Source organism: Podarcis liolepis, assembly GCF_965112155.1.
Source record: "Podarcis liolepis genome assembly, chromosome: 13".
NCBI lineage: Eukaryota > Metazoa > Chordata > Lepidosauria > Squamata > Lacertidae > Podarcis > Podarcis liolepis.
The window spans coordinates 40237808-40254789 of record NC_139573.1 but is presented as its reverse complement, the minus strand read 5'-3'; the positions used below and the strand labels follow the sequence as shown (position 1 = coordinate 40254789).

The 16982-nt window shown below is 44.1% G+C and overlaps 1 protein-coding gene across 15 annotated transcripts in view; it reads left to right on the top strand.

Moving 5' to 3' along the window:
- The window catches only part of TLK2 (tousled like kinase 2), a 39927-nt gene extending 23575 nt beyond the window's left edge, over positions 1-16352 (top strand). For all 15 annotated transcript variants that reach the window (XM_083469699.1, XM_083469708.1, XM_083469703.1 and 12 more), the window contains 12 exons: positions 44-180; positions 949-1101; positions 2581-2647; positions 3491-3588; positions 5243-5324; positions 5896-5987; positions 6580-6669; positions 7538-7707; positions 9067-9205; positions 9666-9777; positions 10712-10819; positions 13105-16352. In XM_083469699.1, the coding sequence (XP_083325825.1) occupies positions 44-180; positions 949-1101; positions 2581-2647; positions 3491-3588; positions 5243-5324; positions 5896-5987; positions 6580-6669; positions 7538-7707; positions 9067-9205; positions 9666-9777; positions 10712-10819; positions 13105-13278 (1422 nt within the window). In that variant the 3' untranslated portion in view covers positions 13279-16352. The remainder of the gene's footprint in view (positions 1-43; positions 181-948; positions 1102-2580; positions 2648-3490; positions 3589-5242; positions 5325-5895; positions 5988-6579; positions 6670-7537; positions 7708-9066; positions 9206-9665; positions 9778-10711; positions 10820-13104) is intronic.
- The last annotated feature ends 630 nt before the right edge of the window (positions 16353-16982 follow it).

Genomic DNA, 16982 nt, shown 5'->3' with positions numbered 1-16982 from the left:
CCAGTTGTAGCAGCGTTGATTCATACTATCCTTCTCTCCCTAGTCAAAGCAGGAAAAGATGGCATGTCGAGATAAGAGTATGCAGGATCGGCTGAGACTGGGTCACTTTGCTACGGTGCGGCACGGAGCGTCTTACACTGAGCAGTGGACAGATGGCTACGCTTTCCAGAACCTTATCAAGTAAGTGCCGTAACTGCAACTTCTGCCTTTTCTCATGGCGGCAAAGTGTACAGGCAGTTACTTGACTTGTCCTTTTCACGAATCCATATGTAACTAAGGTGCTTCTACAAAACGTGTACATTTTTTAAAGAACCCTGTTTGCCAGGACTCAGGGCAGGTGACATACTTAACAATAGGGTTGCCATATTTCCAAAATCCGGACAAAGTTGTTAAATTGTTTTTATTGGGGGGGAGGGATGTACTTTGCTAAGTAATAGTATTGCTGCACAAAGCCATGAGCTGTAGAACTGCATATACAATAACACGTCTTAAATATCTGTTGAGATACACCTGTATTTACCACTGATCAGTAGATGCCCCGGTAAACACTGCCTCATGAAGAGGCATTCTAACACTTAAATATACAGTATTATAAGGGTGAAAACCAGGAGTAGCAGGTGACAACCTGCAGATTTGGTAGAGTAAGTCAAGGCATGTGCAGGCCTCCATCACACCTTTATAAAACTTGCCATTGCCTCTTTCCTGATAGAGTGGTATTCATGTGATCACAACAGTTGCATCACTGTCACTTGTCCCAAGTTTTATACATTGCAAAAATTCAGGGTTGTATGTTTTCTGTAACATAGAATATGGTATGTTGTAGCAAATATGACCAGAAACCAACGCTTCTAATATGCTTGCCCAGGAATGCAGAAGATGAGCCACTTCTCTGTGTCGTGTATTATATTTTGTTCTCTTAATTTGTGTGCATGTCCTGCTTTTGTTTAGGCAACAAGAGAGGATAAATTCCCAAAGGGAAGAGATAGAAAGGCAACGGAAAATGTTAGCAAAGCGGAAGCCACCTGCCATGGGGCAGGCCCCTCCAGCAACCAATGAGCAGAAGCAGCGTAAAAACAAGACAAATGGAGCGGAAAATGAAACGTAAGTGCTGCAGAAAAAAATTCAGGTTGCTTTCTATGAGTCGGTTGAAATGCAGAGAATAGCTTATGGCTGAAGTTCTCAGGTTTTCCACAGTAGATCTCCCCAAAACATACGAAATTATTGGAGCCTTTTTTCTGCAGTCCACCTGTTGTTTTAAAATAATTAGTAGTTGGTTTGAAAGTGTTGCTGTTAATATTTGGCTTTGCCTCAGCCACAAACTTGCTTCTATTGGAAAAGGTACTTCTGTTTGTGCAAGTACACACACCGAATTCCACATCATGCAAAGTAAGTACAGTGGTACCTCTAGTTGCGTTCCGCTCTTGTTAAAGACTTTCAGCTTATGAATGTGGCATGTTCGCCACGTGCACATGCGCAGAAGCGATCTTCACGCATGTGCAGAAGCGCTTGATTGTGCCGCGCAAATGCCCAGAAGAGGCACTCTAGTTGTGGACTTTTCGGGGTGTGAACGGCACCTTGAAACGGATTAAGTCCACAACTGGAGGTACCACTGTACAGTATTGCCCTTTCTCATAAAGTGATGGACGAAAACTGGCAAGACAGATATTGTACTCTGCCTAGTAAAGGCTCAGTTTAATGACACTCAGGACCACGTCCTTACAATCTGCCCATGTCCCTCTGCTCAGCACCTCTCCAGAGAGAGATGCAAAAGCTCTTTGAAAAACATAGTGATTATCCTGGAGGAGGAAGTGGAAAAATCAAGTGCTTTTGGCGAGGAGGGAGCACTTCTGAAGTGAAGCAGATGAAGGAGGCTTAGAATAACAGAGAGTCAGGCAGCTTCTTAGAAGGGCTACATTGTGGGTCTTCCTTAAAAGAGCAACATCTTCTAGGTGGGGGGTGTTTCTCTGTAGATGGGTGAGGGAAATAAATCGAAGACGGAGGATCTGTGTGAATGAGAGGAAGGGGGTGGATAGATAGATAAGATGTCTGGGGTGGTGTTAGCACCCTGTGCTGGCATTTGGCCTCTTACACATTAACCCCAAAGGAATGCATCCCTGGGCAATGGGTGAGAGAGATTCCTCACCTGTGCCCTAGTAAGTGTGGAGCCTTAGTTGGGGCAGTCCCTTAATGCTTGGAAGGGCAGAGTGATGGATGCCAAGCACAAGAGGAGAGGGGACTTAGTTCAGTGATCGAGCATAAGATTTTTAAGTGAAACACACACCATCAATCCTTGGCACCTCTGATGCTGTTTTTTAAGACATTCACAGCAGAGCTGGGAAACACACTTCCCTTGATTGCCTTGAGTGCTGGTAGGTAAACTAGACAATATTGGGCTGTGTTTGAACCAGTGGCCTGACTGCTGTATTCAGTAGGGATAGGAAACCCCAGTAAAGTGTTACAAAAATGAAAAGGTAAAAACAGGAATGGGTCCCAGGCCTGTCTTTTTTTTGTCACCTGCCTTTATCCCGCTATTTGTTCTTCAGAGTAATCTTTTGGACCACTTATTTTGTGCACATGCAGGTTAACATTAGCAGAATATCATGAACAGGAGGAAATCTTCAAACTCCGGCTAGGACATCTTAAAAAGGTAAAATATTGCGTTGCAAAATGACTTCAGAGAGGCAGTGGTTTCAGCTGCCATCTTGTGTTTTGTGTCTGTATGACTCTTCAGCATTAATCCCAAAGCACTCTAACACCCCTTGAAGTGTCCGAAATACTAGCTCTTATAAACAACATCCTCGCTTGTGCACATTGCAGGAGAAGATTGGGAGCGATGGGCAAGGTCTTTTCAGGGGAAGCTTGTTTTCTTTTTACTGATCGTCTCATTTTTCTTTATCAGATGAGCTTGATCAACACACTGTTGGAAAAGCACTGATTTGAACGGGTTGATTCCCACAGCAATGAAATAAGAAATAGAACTGTCCATGGCATTTGTTCCTTTCCAGTACCTCAGTTCTTAGCCCAGTAGCTGTGAAATAGACTAGAGCTTTTCCACACTGCTCAGACAATCCTATTCTAGTAGCGCTGTATTCTGTCCACAAAGGACTGATTTCCTGAGTCATTTTGCCCTGATTGTGCTGAGCATGTCACTATCATCTAGTCCAGAGAAGTAAAATTCTAGGCCTGAGGATTGTTTCACAAGAAAAGCATGTTTATTGAGATGGAAGGTGTACTTACTAGAACTCTGGTTCACATTGAATCATCTCAGCAGGGGGCAACAGGGAGGAACAAGATATAACCCTTAAGTTTAGGAGTTGAAAGCCATAGTAGTCATGTACATTTTCTGAACACCATTAGAATCTGTAAAAATGCTTTCCCCCTGCCTGTAATTGCTTTGTTGTTCGAGACAAACACGTTCCTTTCGTCAGGTATACAGAGTTTAAATTTAACTTTTGGTATAGCTGTTAAAGTGATGTTTTTCTTTGTGTAGGAAGAAGCAGAGATCCAGGCAGAACTGGAGCGGTTAGAGAGGGTTAGAAATCTACATATCAGGGAATTGAAAAGGATACATAATGAAGATAATTCACAGTGAGTATTGGGCATGAGAGAGCTACCCAAAGTGACAAGGCACCAAATAGCTACAATATGTCTTTTTTGCTTAAGTGTGTGTAGCGGACTTGCCACTTAATACCAACAATTAATAATGCAGCGGATTAATACTTTGGTTCATGAACAAGGAGCATGTCTCCTCTATTACTCTCTTAACCACCCCACACCTGAGATCATCTTAATAGTACAGTGGTACCTCGGGTTACAGACGCTTCAGATTACAGACGCTTCAGGTTACAGACTCCGCTAACCCTGAAATAGTACCCCGGGTTAAGAACTTTGCTTCAGGATGAGAACAGAAATTGTGCAGCTGCGGCACAGCAGCAGCGGAAGGCCCCATTAGCTAAAGTGGTGCTTCAGGTTCAGAACAGTTTCAGGTTAAGAACAGACCTCCAGAACGAGTTAAGTTCTTAACCCGAGGTACCACTGTATAACAAACCCAAGGGATCACCTCATCCCTTGTTAATGGTTTGGGATTCTTCAGTACCTAGAAGAACTCTCCCCTCCTGGCTATACTGAGATCCAGGTAGCCTGTATTCCCACAAGATCTACCTCTCCCGGTTCGGTCACAGCCCTCCCAGAACACTCCTGTCTGTATACCTTTCCCAGACCCCCAACCCAGTCTCCATATCCAAGCTGCGAGGCTCTGTCCTCTCGCTCTGGATAGTCTCAGTGAACCAGTTCTCCTTATCTCACTCCCTAACTCACAGCTCCAATCAAACCCTATCTCTTAACCTGAACCTTTGCCCTATCATCTTAAATCCAGCCCCATCAAACTCCCTCAAAAACTGCTCCTTTTATTCTCCCCCCCCCCCAGTGCTGTTCCTCCCCACTTTGTGGCTAGCTGACTCTGTCGCCGATCAGAGAGAGGCTCCAGTACTCTGGTGTCTGTCACAGAGTGATATGTCTAACAAGCAAAGCACTGAAGAAATTTGGATGGTTCTGTATTGTACCCTTAGGGTTGTGTTTGTTTCAGTTTAATATCCCCACATGATTCTTTAAATAGCTCATGGTAGTCAACAATTTTAAAGACATCATTTCCTTGTCATCTTTAACTTCTAATGCTGTACGGGCCAACTCAGTGCTAGCTGTTTTAGTATTAATACGGTGTCATAAATGTTTACAGGGGAACATCAGCAAACAAAAAAGGAGCTTGCATTCTAGATTGTGCTTGACCTATCATTAACAAATGCAGTATTTGTTTGAGATTTGGAGTAAGCTCTTCTAGCCCCTTTACATTTTCACCTGCTGCTTGTGGCTGGCTGACCATAGGTGGATCTCTCTGGAGATGTAACGCATATCCTGCCACACTGTCTAGTGCAGCATTTGATATGATCAAAATACAGGCCTCTGTATTCCCTGCTCTTGTAGGTGCCCTACTGCCGTAATCTCAAAGCTCCTGATCACTCACCAGTTGTGTGGTGGCTGTAGTTCCTCCAAGCAGCATGTAAATCTAAAAGGTGCATAGCTCTACAATTTGTTGGGTTACAGATTGTGTGAGAACTAGTATACCTGGCTCAATACCGAGAGAAACTCCCTTTTGCCCAGGATAATCACTATTCTGAGTTATTCAGCTGAAGATCGTGATATTACAGGTGCTGCATGAATAAATAAAATAATTTCTCCTCTCCAGATTTAAAGACCACCCAACACTAAATGACAGGTACTTGTTGCTACATCTCCTGGGCAGAGGCGGATTTAGTGAAGTATATAAGGTAAGTTAGATCTCCTTTGGCTGATTGGTTGTCCTAATTTGACTCCTTGATAAAATGACTCTGAAGCCAGTGTCTTAATTATCTGGCATCTCAAGAAATAAAGGTGGGACAGAGCTCTGCCCGAGATCCTCACCATTCAGCATGAATTGATAAAGGGCATGTTCATGTGCTTATCACAACTGGGTGTTTTTAAATTTGAATCATATTCATCTCACTTAGGTGCCAGGTTTATAAATGCATTCGTATGAACTTGCAAACACTCATGTACGTTCATATATATGCATTCATATTGGAGCAATTGCATTATAAGCAAGCATACTAAGGGAAATTCACATCCTTAATGACAAAAAGAATATGATTAGGGAACAGCATTATGCATGAAGCAATTTGCCTACTAAAATACTATGGGGGGGGGGTGTCTCAAAGAAAATGTTCAACATCCACACAAAATCGTTTAAAATTAATTTGGAATTGCTGACTTTTTCCCTCAATGGAAGGAAGTGAAATTTGTTTAGGGTCGAGGTGTCGGCTCTGATAGTATTCTGAATCAACTCTCTCCTTCATCTTCCAGGCATTTGATTTAACGGAACAGAGATATGTAGCAGTAAAAATCCATCAGTTAAATAAAAACTGGAGGGATGAGAAGAAAGAGAACTACCACAAGTAAGTAACTCTGGATGTTGAACTGCGGGGGGGAGGGTTTCAAAAAAAAAAAAAAAGGCATAACTTCTAAAATGAAAATGTGGTTAGTAAAAGAGGTTCATTGCTTCTGTCTGAAAAACAGCTGGTGGTTCTACTCTTTTGAACCAAAAAAAGTCTTAATTTTTGCCCGTGTTAATACAATAAATGGTTGAAGGAGCAAGACTTGAAGGGAGCTGAAATTGCTTTGGAAAAGGAGAGGGATAAGAGCAGAATGTTTAGGGACTCTGCAGAGAAAAAGACGCTTGAAAAAGAACAGGTTACACTTCAGCATCTCTGTAGGTTCCTCATTGTCCTGGAATCACAACCCTGGTCCAGAGCAGTGAAGTTATATTCTCTTGCCTGAGCTACTGCTAGAAATATAGTGAAATGCAACTGTGCAATAGCATTGGGTTTTGGTGGTCAAAATGTCCATTGCTAGTGATTTTACAAAAATGTTAGGTCTGATTTGTTTGATTTTTTTTTTTAAAGTTTTGTCATTGTAAACTGCCCCAAGGTTTAGGTAGATAGTTGAGAATAAGAAAATTAAATAAGGACGCTTTCCTTGTTGTTACAGGCATGCATGTAGAGAATACAGAATCCATAAAGAGCTGGATCATCCTCGTATAGTTAAGCTGTATGACTATTTCTCGCTGGACACTGACTCGTAAGTGCTGCTCTTTTTGCAATTCTGCGGTAAAACTGGCTACTTGAATGACTGTTCTTGGGAATCTTGGGTCTCCTTATTGCTCAGAGCTCAACGTGAAAGTGGGGCGTGTGTCATGTAAGACATTCTGTGTCAAGGGTTTAGAATACAAAGGGGTCTATAAAAGAGATGAGTTGTGTTGTTCAGGGTACCCCTCACTCCCCAGTATGTATTCCCTTTCAGTGGGGGACGAATTCCAACACAGCAAGGAATTGAACGGGGCAGAGGGCATCCTGTAGCCTTGCCGCCCTGTTAACTGCCACGACTGAATGTGTGTGTGGAGGGAAACAAAGCTGTAACAGGTTTTGTAACTATTACAAAAATTACAAAAACTCTCCCACATTCAAACCACCAGACCCATTAGGAATAACAAATGACACTCTTTCAGTCAAAATAAAGTTAACAATAATGCTGTAATTGCAGATTGGTTTGTGATTTTATTGTGTTAATTTACTTTGCTGTCTAAATTATAAATGCTGCTTTTAATGGATTCAGTTTTGTGGTGCCTTGAGGCCTTGGACAGAAGGCCAGGATGTAAATCGGTAATTGAAAAGTTCCTGTTTATCCATAGAACAAGATCCTAAATCTCTGATAAAACCTTTGACCCAATTAAACAAATTGAAGTAAGTTAAGAGTATTTTTCCCCAGGATAACTGACTGGTGTAACCCTATCACAGTGAGACGAAAGTGGTGTTTTGTTATAAGCCAGCCCCTAGTTGCAACTACAAAATTCCCTACAGATAGAAAGGGAGGAGACTTTGCAGCACTGTTATAATATCATGATATATGATATAATATCATAATATATGTTTGACGTCACTTCTTTCAGGTTTTGTACAGTGTTAGAATACTGTGAGGGGAACGATCTGGACTTCTACCTGAAACAGCACAAATTAATGACTGAAAAGGAAGCCCGGTCTATTATCATGCAGATTGTGAACGCATTAAAATATTTAAATGAAATCAAGCCACCCATTATTCACTATGATCTCAAGCCAGGTATGTTGATAGTGGGTCTGGAACACAGCACGAGAAAGTGGGGCAGGGCACTCTGTGTTCTGCAGATTTCTGTTGTGAGAATTGCCGTGTTCATTGGTTGTGTAATAAGCAAGCTTCCAGTGCCCATAATTGCATGATCTTATCATGTATATGTAACAGGGTAAGGAATGTGAAGCAGAGCACAGGAATAAATGAACAGCTCTCTCGATGGAAGGATGTAGAAAGTGGATGTGTGCTTTTTATTTGTTCATAAATGTTCTAAATTAGGGGGGTGAGCAGTGCGATACCCAAGTTTGCTGATTATGCCAAATAGTTCTGTGTAGTTGAAACAAAAAGGGATTGTGAGAACTTCCAAAAGGATATCTCTGAAATGGGTGAATGGGCACTGAAATGGCAAATGCAATTCAGTGTAAGCAATGTAAGACATTCGTATTGGGGTAAAAAATTCTAACTTCACGTATAAGCTCATGGGGTCTGAACTGGTGGCAACTGACCAGGAATTGGGCGGGTAGCTCAGCAAATGTGTTGACTTGTATGTGACAACTGAGAACGGTGAATTCCGTGCTTGGAATCATTAGGAAAGGGATTGAAAACAAAGCTGTCGGTATCTTAATATCGGTATACAAATCTACACTGCAGTAGCCCTTGGAATATTGTGTACAGTTCTGGCACTTCACCGGAGAATGAATATTGCAGAGCTGGGAAAGGTTCAGAAAAAGGTTTATGGGGTTGGAGCAACTCCTGTGAGGAAAAGTTACAGCAATGGGAAGCTTTTCAGTATAGAAAAAAGGCAGGGGTGGAAATGACATGATAGCAGTGCTTGCATAGTGTAAAGAAAGTGGATAGGAAGAAGTTACATTCTGCCTCCACTGTTGGGAGAATTTGCAAGTGGGAGAATTCTGTTGCCCTCGGGAGCTGCTTGGGGTCTTCCCCTAGGCCACTGCGAAAACAGAGTGCTGGACCAGATGGACCTTTGGCCTGATCCAACAGGGGTTCTTCCTAAGTTTTTGTGTTCATGTCAGAGCCTTCAACTGCAAAGAGCAATTTTGATTCCTGTGCTCTGCTTGTGTCATATTGCATTATGGGTAAATGTTTTAAACAGGGGGTGGGAGAAGGCCGATGGATGGGAGATGGTTGCCTTAGGCTTAACAGAGGAACCCTAACCACTCTGTTACTGTTTAGGAGAGTGGGGTTCTGATAAGGTCGCTTTTTGGAGGTGGTCTGTCATCCTGGCTGAAAATAAATAAGTGTATTTGACCTCTTTCTGCATTCTCATTTGGAACAGGCTGCTGCTTCAGCAGCAGCAAAATGTAATGGGCATATTCACCTAGAAAATTGGTTTGTTTTTTTATTCTCCAGGTAACATCCTCTTGGTAAATGGTACTGCATGCGGCGAGATTAAGATCACTGACTTTGGCCTCTCAAAGATCATGGATGATGACAGTTATAATTCAGTCGATGGCATGGAGCTGACATCGCAAGGGGCTGGCACTTACTGGTGAGTTCCCTGGTCTGTTTCTTGCACTGAACTACCCATAATATCGTAGCATGTGAAGAACAGGTTATTCAGCTGAGTGGGCCAAGTCATTTTTTTTTTTACAGGGGAAAACGCTGCTGGAAGAGCCCCTGCACCTATGGTGGAGCCCACCTTGAAAAACTGTGTTAAGGTGGACAGCTCTTCCAAGTGCTTGCGTCTCACGCCACCAAGAAATATAATCCGTACATCCTTACAACGCTAATAATTATAATAAAAACAACAATCGGACTGGGTTGTCCCATTCACTCTGGGTGGCAATAGGATTCCAACCTTGTAAATGACTGCCATACTTGGCAATATGGAGTTCACTCCTTTGGTAGCTTCTACTCAGAGGCATGGAAGGTCGATAGTGAGGAAATATATGGATTTCTATATAAATGAATATGGCTAGTCTGCAGCTGTTAATTTCTCTGCCCCCTAGGTATTTACCACCTGAGTGTTTTGTGGTTGGGAAAGAGCCTCCAAAGATTTCAAATAAAGTTGACGTCTGGTCAGTGGGAGTAATATTCTACCAGTGCCTCTACGGCAGAAAGGTAAGCAAAATAATTTGACTGCTGCTGAATTTACTGAACTATTGAATCATAACTGCAAACTGAGTTTTTTGTTGAATTCTGTGGTGTCTTCGGCACAGAGTTCAGGTTTCTGAGACTCACTTAAGCGTTCTGGTTTAATTTTTTTAAGCACATTTGTTGCTGTCATGCCTTGAAGGAATTTTTCAGCGTGTGCAAGGAAACTTCAGTAGAAGCTCCAGTGCTCAGGAAACAGAGCTTTTATAACTTCGATTAAATAATTAAATTTTGTCAAGCAAAGGTCTCCAGGCAACCATATTATACCACCAAACAACAAAAAGCACCTGAATTCTAAACATCATTTTAGTCTATCAGAATCCTGGGGGAAATATGTATTTACCTGGAGCCATAAAAATATCAGGCAGAGCTCACTGAGAAGCACATTCCACAAATGAGCACAACTGAAAATGCCCTCCTTTGTCACCAACCTTCAACCTGGAGATGGGCCAATATTGCCTTGTTCTCCTCCATTCATTTTACCTTAGCACTGCACCTGCTAAATGCAGCATTGATTTAATTAATATTCTAGATTCTGCCAACTGATTTGGGATGGGGAAGTTTGGGAAGTTAGAGAGCCGATGCTTATAGGAAAAGGAGAGGGAAGCAAACTGGAAAGGGGCAGTGATTGGGATGCATGTTGAGTGATCAGAAACTCTATGGGATGAATAAATCTTACTTCCCGACTGAGAACATGTTCAGACTGGAATTTTGCTACCTTTTAAGCAAAAATCCATTCCACATTTTCAGATTTTTGTACACCACAAATTAACCTAATGTGCTTTTTTTAAAAAAAAATGGCTACATTTCTGTGAAACCTACTGGATCCCTCTTGTTGAAATGTGAATAATGACCGTGTTCTAACATATGCATGTTGCACTCTCCCGCTCTCCCCTCCCAGCCTTTTGGCCACAACCAGTCTCAACAAGATATTCTGCAGGAGAACACAATTCTGAAAGCAACAGAGGTGCAGTTTCCTCCAAAGCCAGTGGTAACGCCAGAAGCAAAGGTAAGAGAGCGTTTCTATTTGGTATTGGCAAAGAAGCTTGGGGAAATGTAGTGACGATCTGTACTTGAAGGACACCTTTTTAGCTTTCACTCAAATGGCAGCATTCAGTAATGGGTGACTCTTCCTATCCACTTGCAGAAATGTTTCATATTTCTACCAGGAGAGGGAGGCTCCCTGTTTCTCCTGTTTCCACTGAGGTTGCAGGGATGTCCACAGCTTGTGCTGAGGAAATCATAGAGTTATTTTCAACAGATCTTTACTCCCTCCCCCCCCCCCTTTCTGTTCATGACCAGGATGATGATAAAATCATACCTTGGATCCCAAACGCGTTGCCAGTCGAATGTTTTGGCTCCCAAACACCGCAAACCCGGAAGTGAGTGTTCTGGTTTGCAAACGTTCTTTGGAACCCAAACGTCTGACAGGGCTTCCGATTGGCTGCAGGATCTTCCTGCAGCCAATTGGAAGCCGCGCTTTGGTTTCTGAACATTTTGGAAGTCGAACGGACTTATGAAACGGATTCTGTTCAACTTCTGAGGTACCACTGTATATATTTTAAAAGCTCTAAAAAACAAAGGCGGCCTAGTCTAATGCTTTCCACCCACCCATCAGTTGTGATTTGGAACATATCATTGCCCTGAAACCTGTTGGCCATTGATCTTCAGCAGAGCCAAAAACTCATTGCAGCTGGTGGCTTATCTTCTGCCTCTATCAAAGCTTCCTTTTAGAAAAGATATGTCTGACAGCAAGTTACATAGTGGAGAAAATAGAGTCCAGCTCTGCCAGGACACCACTGCGTCCTCTGTCTGTATTAGAGCAGAACCTTGGACTTTATGTGAAGTTCACTTCCGCTCTGAACCTGACATCCAGACCCACCTTGGCAATGACTTGTGTTGTCAGTTAGGACAGATCTTTCCCTTTACTAGATGAATTAGACCCTTAGATGGTTGACCCGTGTTCCTGTAACCCTTTTCTTCTGTATACCCGCTGTTTTACCGTATTTTTCGCCCTATAGGACGCACTTTTTCCCCTCCAAAAATGAAGGGGAAATGTGGGTGCGTCCTATGGGGCGAATGCAGGCTTTCACTGAAGCCTGGAGAGCGAGAGGGGTTGGTGCGCACCGACCCCTCTTGCTCTCCAGGCTTCAGGAGAGCCCCAGCGCCAGCCCCACAAGGTCGGGGGACAGAGGGAGGCGGAACGCCGCCATCCCGCTGTCTCCCAAAGTGGTTTGGAGGCTGACGGCGGGGAGAAGAGCGCTTCTCCCTGCTGCCTGCCCCACCACTCTGGGGACAGCAGGGAGACGCAGCGCGTCTCCCTGCTTTCCCCGGACCTGATCTCAAGGCGGGCGGCGGGGAGAAGAGCGCTTCTCCCCGCTGCCTGCCCCACAAGCGCCTGGGGGGGAAATAATTTTTTTTTCTTTATTTCCCCCCAAAAAAAACTTGATGCGTCCTATGGGCCGGTGCGTCCTATGGGTCGAAAAATACGGTAGTTAGGGTTTGGTTTCCTTCAGCTGTAGTATTTACACACTGAGTGGTCAACTCCCCCAGTGGTAGTTCTGCCTCCGCTGGTGGATAGGAGTTAACACCCATCACTGGATTTCCTCCTCCATCCAAACAGAAGGAATTGTTCTGGTAAGGTCTGTAGGTTTCTGGTCAATCAGTCATCTCCGCAAGGTTCACCCACTCAGTCCCACTCTAAACCATCTGTCTACAATGTAGCAAGCAGCACCATTCAGAAGCTAAGATTGAAAACTCTTCAGATCTGCTGGAGAGAGAAAAAGGCAACCGTGGCTCCTCTCTTCACTTTCACTCCATGGTTCTGTTGTCAACTCACCCAGTTGCCTGATGGGTAAAATTGGAGACCAGCTTAACTGCAGCAGGCTGAGGGAGGGAGCAGAAAGAAAGGGTGGGAGAAGTCCCTGCTACTGCTTTTTATGCCATTCCATCAGCTTAGCCTGGCAATATCCTTCCTTGACCATCTAGACCAGCGGTTCTCAACCTGTGGGTCCCCAGATGATGTTGGACTACAGCTCCCATCATCCCTGAGCTCTGGCCTTGCTAGCTAGGGGTGATAGGAGTTGTAGTTCAACAACATCTGGGGATCCACAGGTTGAGAAAGGCTGATCTAGACAATTGCAGGATGCCCAGGAGGGTGTGTTTTACTCACAATTTATTTATCTAATCATTTTTTTTAATTTTAAGTAAAACCAGCCTGCTTCTGCTTTTGGAAAAGAGCTACCAGTACCAACTTCTCATGCCCATTTTCTCTTCTTTCTGTTTGTCTTCCAGGCATTTATCAGGCGCTGCCTGGCCTACCGGAAGGAAGATCGAATAGATGTTCAGCAGTTAGCATGTGACCCCTACTTGCTCCCTCACATCCGCAAATCTGTATCAACAAGCAGCCCGGCTGCGGCTGCCATTGCCTCAACCTCTGGATCCTCTAATAACAGCTCTTCAAACTGAGCAGGAACAATAGGCCAAAAAGATACATATAACCGGAACTGCAGAAAGAAAACCGAGAGAGAGTCAGAGACGTTTTGAGAAGCAGCCTTCGGGATTGGCAAGGAATCCACAAAACGGCCTCCAGAAACCGGTATCGGGTGCTTTGTTTTCCTCTTGTGCTCTTGTCCCATCCGTAGAGCAAGGCATCATTGATTCTCGGCAAGGTTCTATGGCGACTTAAGTCCAACTTAAGTGGCCAAGGAAGAGGAGATTGATTGGTCTCGTGCTGAGCAACGGCAAAGGCACTAACCGCTCTGGGCAGCAGAGAGAAAAGATGGCTCCATGTACTGTGAACTTCCAAACACCACGGACCCCGGGTGCGGTTCCAAAATGCAGGGTGCACACACACACACACACACTGTGTGGAGAATTGCGGACTTGGCAGCAGGGTAAAGAGGCTGGACTTGGTCCACTGTCAATATTTAAAAATATGTTCCTCTTTTTTAAAAAAAAACAAGACAAAAAGCAAAATAAAGTTTAGGCTACATCTCATTTGGGGGGAAGGGGGGAAAACCCCCACAGAGCTCAATGCTGTGAGGTTCCACTGAGGGATCGGCATTGGACTCTTGAGCCCTTTGCAAGGGAGCCAAGTATCCTGCCTGTTGATAGCACCAGCATTAGCATGTCATCCCAAATAATTTCAGTTTTAAAATAACGACTTTTATTGGGGGGGTTTTGGTTGTAAGGTGAAATAACCAGCAGGTCAATGTGGCAGCCCCCTCTCCCTTTTCTTTAGATTGGCCTCATATTCTGTGAAGGAGGAGTACAATGTAATGCAGAGGGTGCGTTACAGCTGGGAACATAGGTTTCTGTCCTCGCTCCAGCCCCCGCAGAAAACTGCTTTTTGGCAGGTGCTTGACGGTTATCCCCCTTCAGAATAAAACTAAGTGTTTCTAATTTTTTATTTTTTAATGTTTTCCTCGTGTGATGTTCGGATCCATTCACTAAAGTCTCTTTTGGGTGATGGCATTCTCTTTTAACACACACAAGGATGACAGAACTCTAGGCAGATTACCTCCCTTCCCCTTTTTCTCCCTCCCTTTATTTTCATTTTTTTTAATCTTTCTGTACTGTCTCAGAAGCATCAGCTACATTAACACCCCAAAAGGACACTTATCCTGAAGAACAGCTAGATTTTTAAAAAATCTTAAACTTTGTGTTTCCGTTTCTTTATCAGTTTTGAGTTTGCTTTTTTTCCTTTCCTTTTTTACATTACTGCTCTTGGTCCTTGACTCTCTTTTTTTTCCCACCTTTTAAGAAAGACATGTAAACCAAAGAAGAATCCAGTTGCTTGAATCTTGTGGCAGAATGCTACTCCTGCACGTGGCCAAAACGTTGTTTGCTGAAAACCTTGAAAGCCGTACTGTATGGTCAGGTACCCTGGCCAGGACTTCGATTCTGCACCCACAAGTGATGATTCTCAACCCTCCCTCCTCAGCTTCCTGCAGATTGGGGTGCAAGTAGAAATAGCAGGGGCGAGGCGAGGGGGACCAAGCCATATCGAGATTTAGGGGACTTGCGGAAGAGCTGAGCTGGGAAGTGGAGGCTGTATGCGTGTGTGTGTGTTGGTCTGTTCGTTCATCTCTAGCTACTCCTGCAGATCAGGTGGAAAGGACCTGGGTAGGCGAGTGTAGCTGGGTGTAGCTGTCTGGTGTGTGCCTCACCCTCCTATTTATTCCAACGGCTTAATCACCAGGATAGATGAGGTACCATTTGATCAGGAGGCGAGCCTGTGCCTGTTTAAATGGCGTTAAATGAAGTTGTGCAGGGAAGTGAGGAACTGTGATGTGTCAGCATTACAAATGAAGGCCCTGCAAAAAGGCTCTTGAGATAATGCTTTTTTAAATAAAGAAAGAAATCTCACCCCAAACAGGTGCCATGAGTCCACCTTCGGGGACAGAAGGGTTTTCCTCACTTGTTCCTGAGAACTGAGGGTGTAGCTTTTTTTAGTTCCTCTGGTGGAACAACTGGTATTTGGACTCCTTCTACTGGGCAGAAAGTAAGAGAACTCTAGGGCCAGGGGGAAAGGCGAGCATACCATTAGGCCATTGATAAGGCTTCTGGTAAAGTTTACACACAGACACACACAAACATCCCACCCCACAATTTGCCTCTGAGCATGAGAATAAAACACACAGCCAACTTTTTTGTCTTTTCTTCCCCACCCCAACCTCCTTTTCTTGTCCTAGGAGAAAACCAGGTCTTATATTAATTCCATTTAGGGTTTTTCTAGTCCACGGTTACTCGTCGTTTTTTTCACCAAAACACAGCTTGGGGCTATGTGTGAGCTGGCAAAATGCAGGCGCTGGTGTCCTGGCTGCCACAGCAGAGTACAGCTGCTGTCTGCTTGCGGAGCCCTTGTCTCAGCCCGTTTGGGGTTGGGCTCGTGTTATATTTCTGCAGCTAAATTCAAGACTTGAAGCATGCTGTCCTGGAAAGCGCTCGGTCCTAGCATTTTATCCCCCCGATTGCCATTCTTGGAACTTAGCCCAAAGCAAGTTTTCACTTCAGGCAGGTTAAAACTTGGATTTACCAGCTTGTGGTGGAGCTAATTATTGATCACTCGTGAAGAGAACCCTATCCCATGTGAGACTTAAAAAGAAGTTTTAAAATTTTGTTTTCTAAAAGCCCAACCTGCCTTTGAGCCATAAATTGTATTTCTTTCCCTCTCTCCACCCACCCGCCCTCATTTACATAGTGACTGTCAGCTGTTTCAGTCACTATTGGTTGTGCCTGGGTAGGAGCCTCCATCTTTTCATGGTGTTCATCACAGAAGCAGGATAGATCTCTCTGGATGAAAAATGCAGACTGTGACTTTCCCTTTTCTTTTCTCCCCCCCCCCTTTTTTTTTTTTAAAGCTGTTGCTGAAATGGGTTTTATTTCAGGTAACAAAACCTTTTTATTGCCACACTGTTCATTTTACTGAAAGGAAAGAGGAAATGTGTATGGATTTGTAACTTGAAACTAGGCCAGACTGTTTTGGCTTTGCCCAGCAGACAAAAATACGGATATTAAACAAGTTTTAAGAAACTGAACTTGATGGTTTGTTGCATTTGAACTGCTGGTTGGTCCTTACGCTATGGCGGCAGAGACATGTGGCACAACCTGAGGAACCAAATGTGTATCACATTTGTTAGGATAATGCAGAATGATCAAACAGCTTATTAGGTGCCATAAAATACTATTAAAGGTACCCCTGCCCGTACGGGCCAGTCTTGACAGACTCTAGGGTTGTGCGCCCATCTCACTCAAGAGGCCGGGGGCCAGCGCTGTCCGGAGACACTTCCGGGTCACGTGGCCAGCGTGACGAAGCTGCTCTGGCGAGCCAGAGCCGCACACGGAACGTCGTTTACCTTCCCGCTAGTAAGCGGTCCCTATTTATCTACTTGCACCCGGGGGTGCTTTCGAACTGCTAGGTTGGCAGGCACTGGGACCGAACAACAGGAGCGCACCCCGCCGCGGGGATTCGAACCGCCGACCTTTCAATCGGCAAGCCCTAGGCGCTGAGGCTTTTACCCACAGCTCCACCCGCGTCCCATCCACAAAAAAATAACATTACCCATCCACAAAGGGAACAAAAATACTCAATGGAGTCATAGTTCTGGCAACACTTTCTGTTGGATCATTTGAGTTCATAATTGATATAACTACAGTGGTACCTCAGG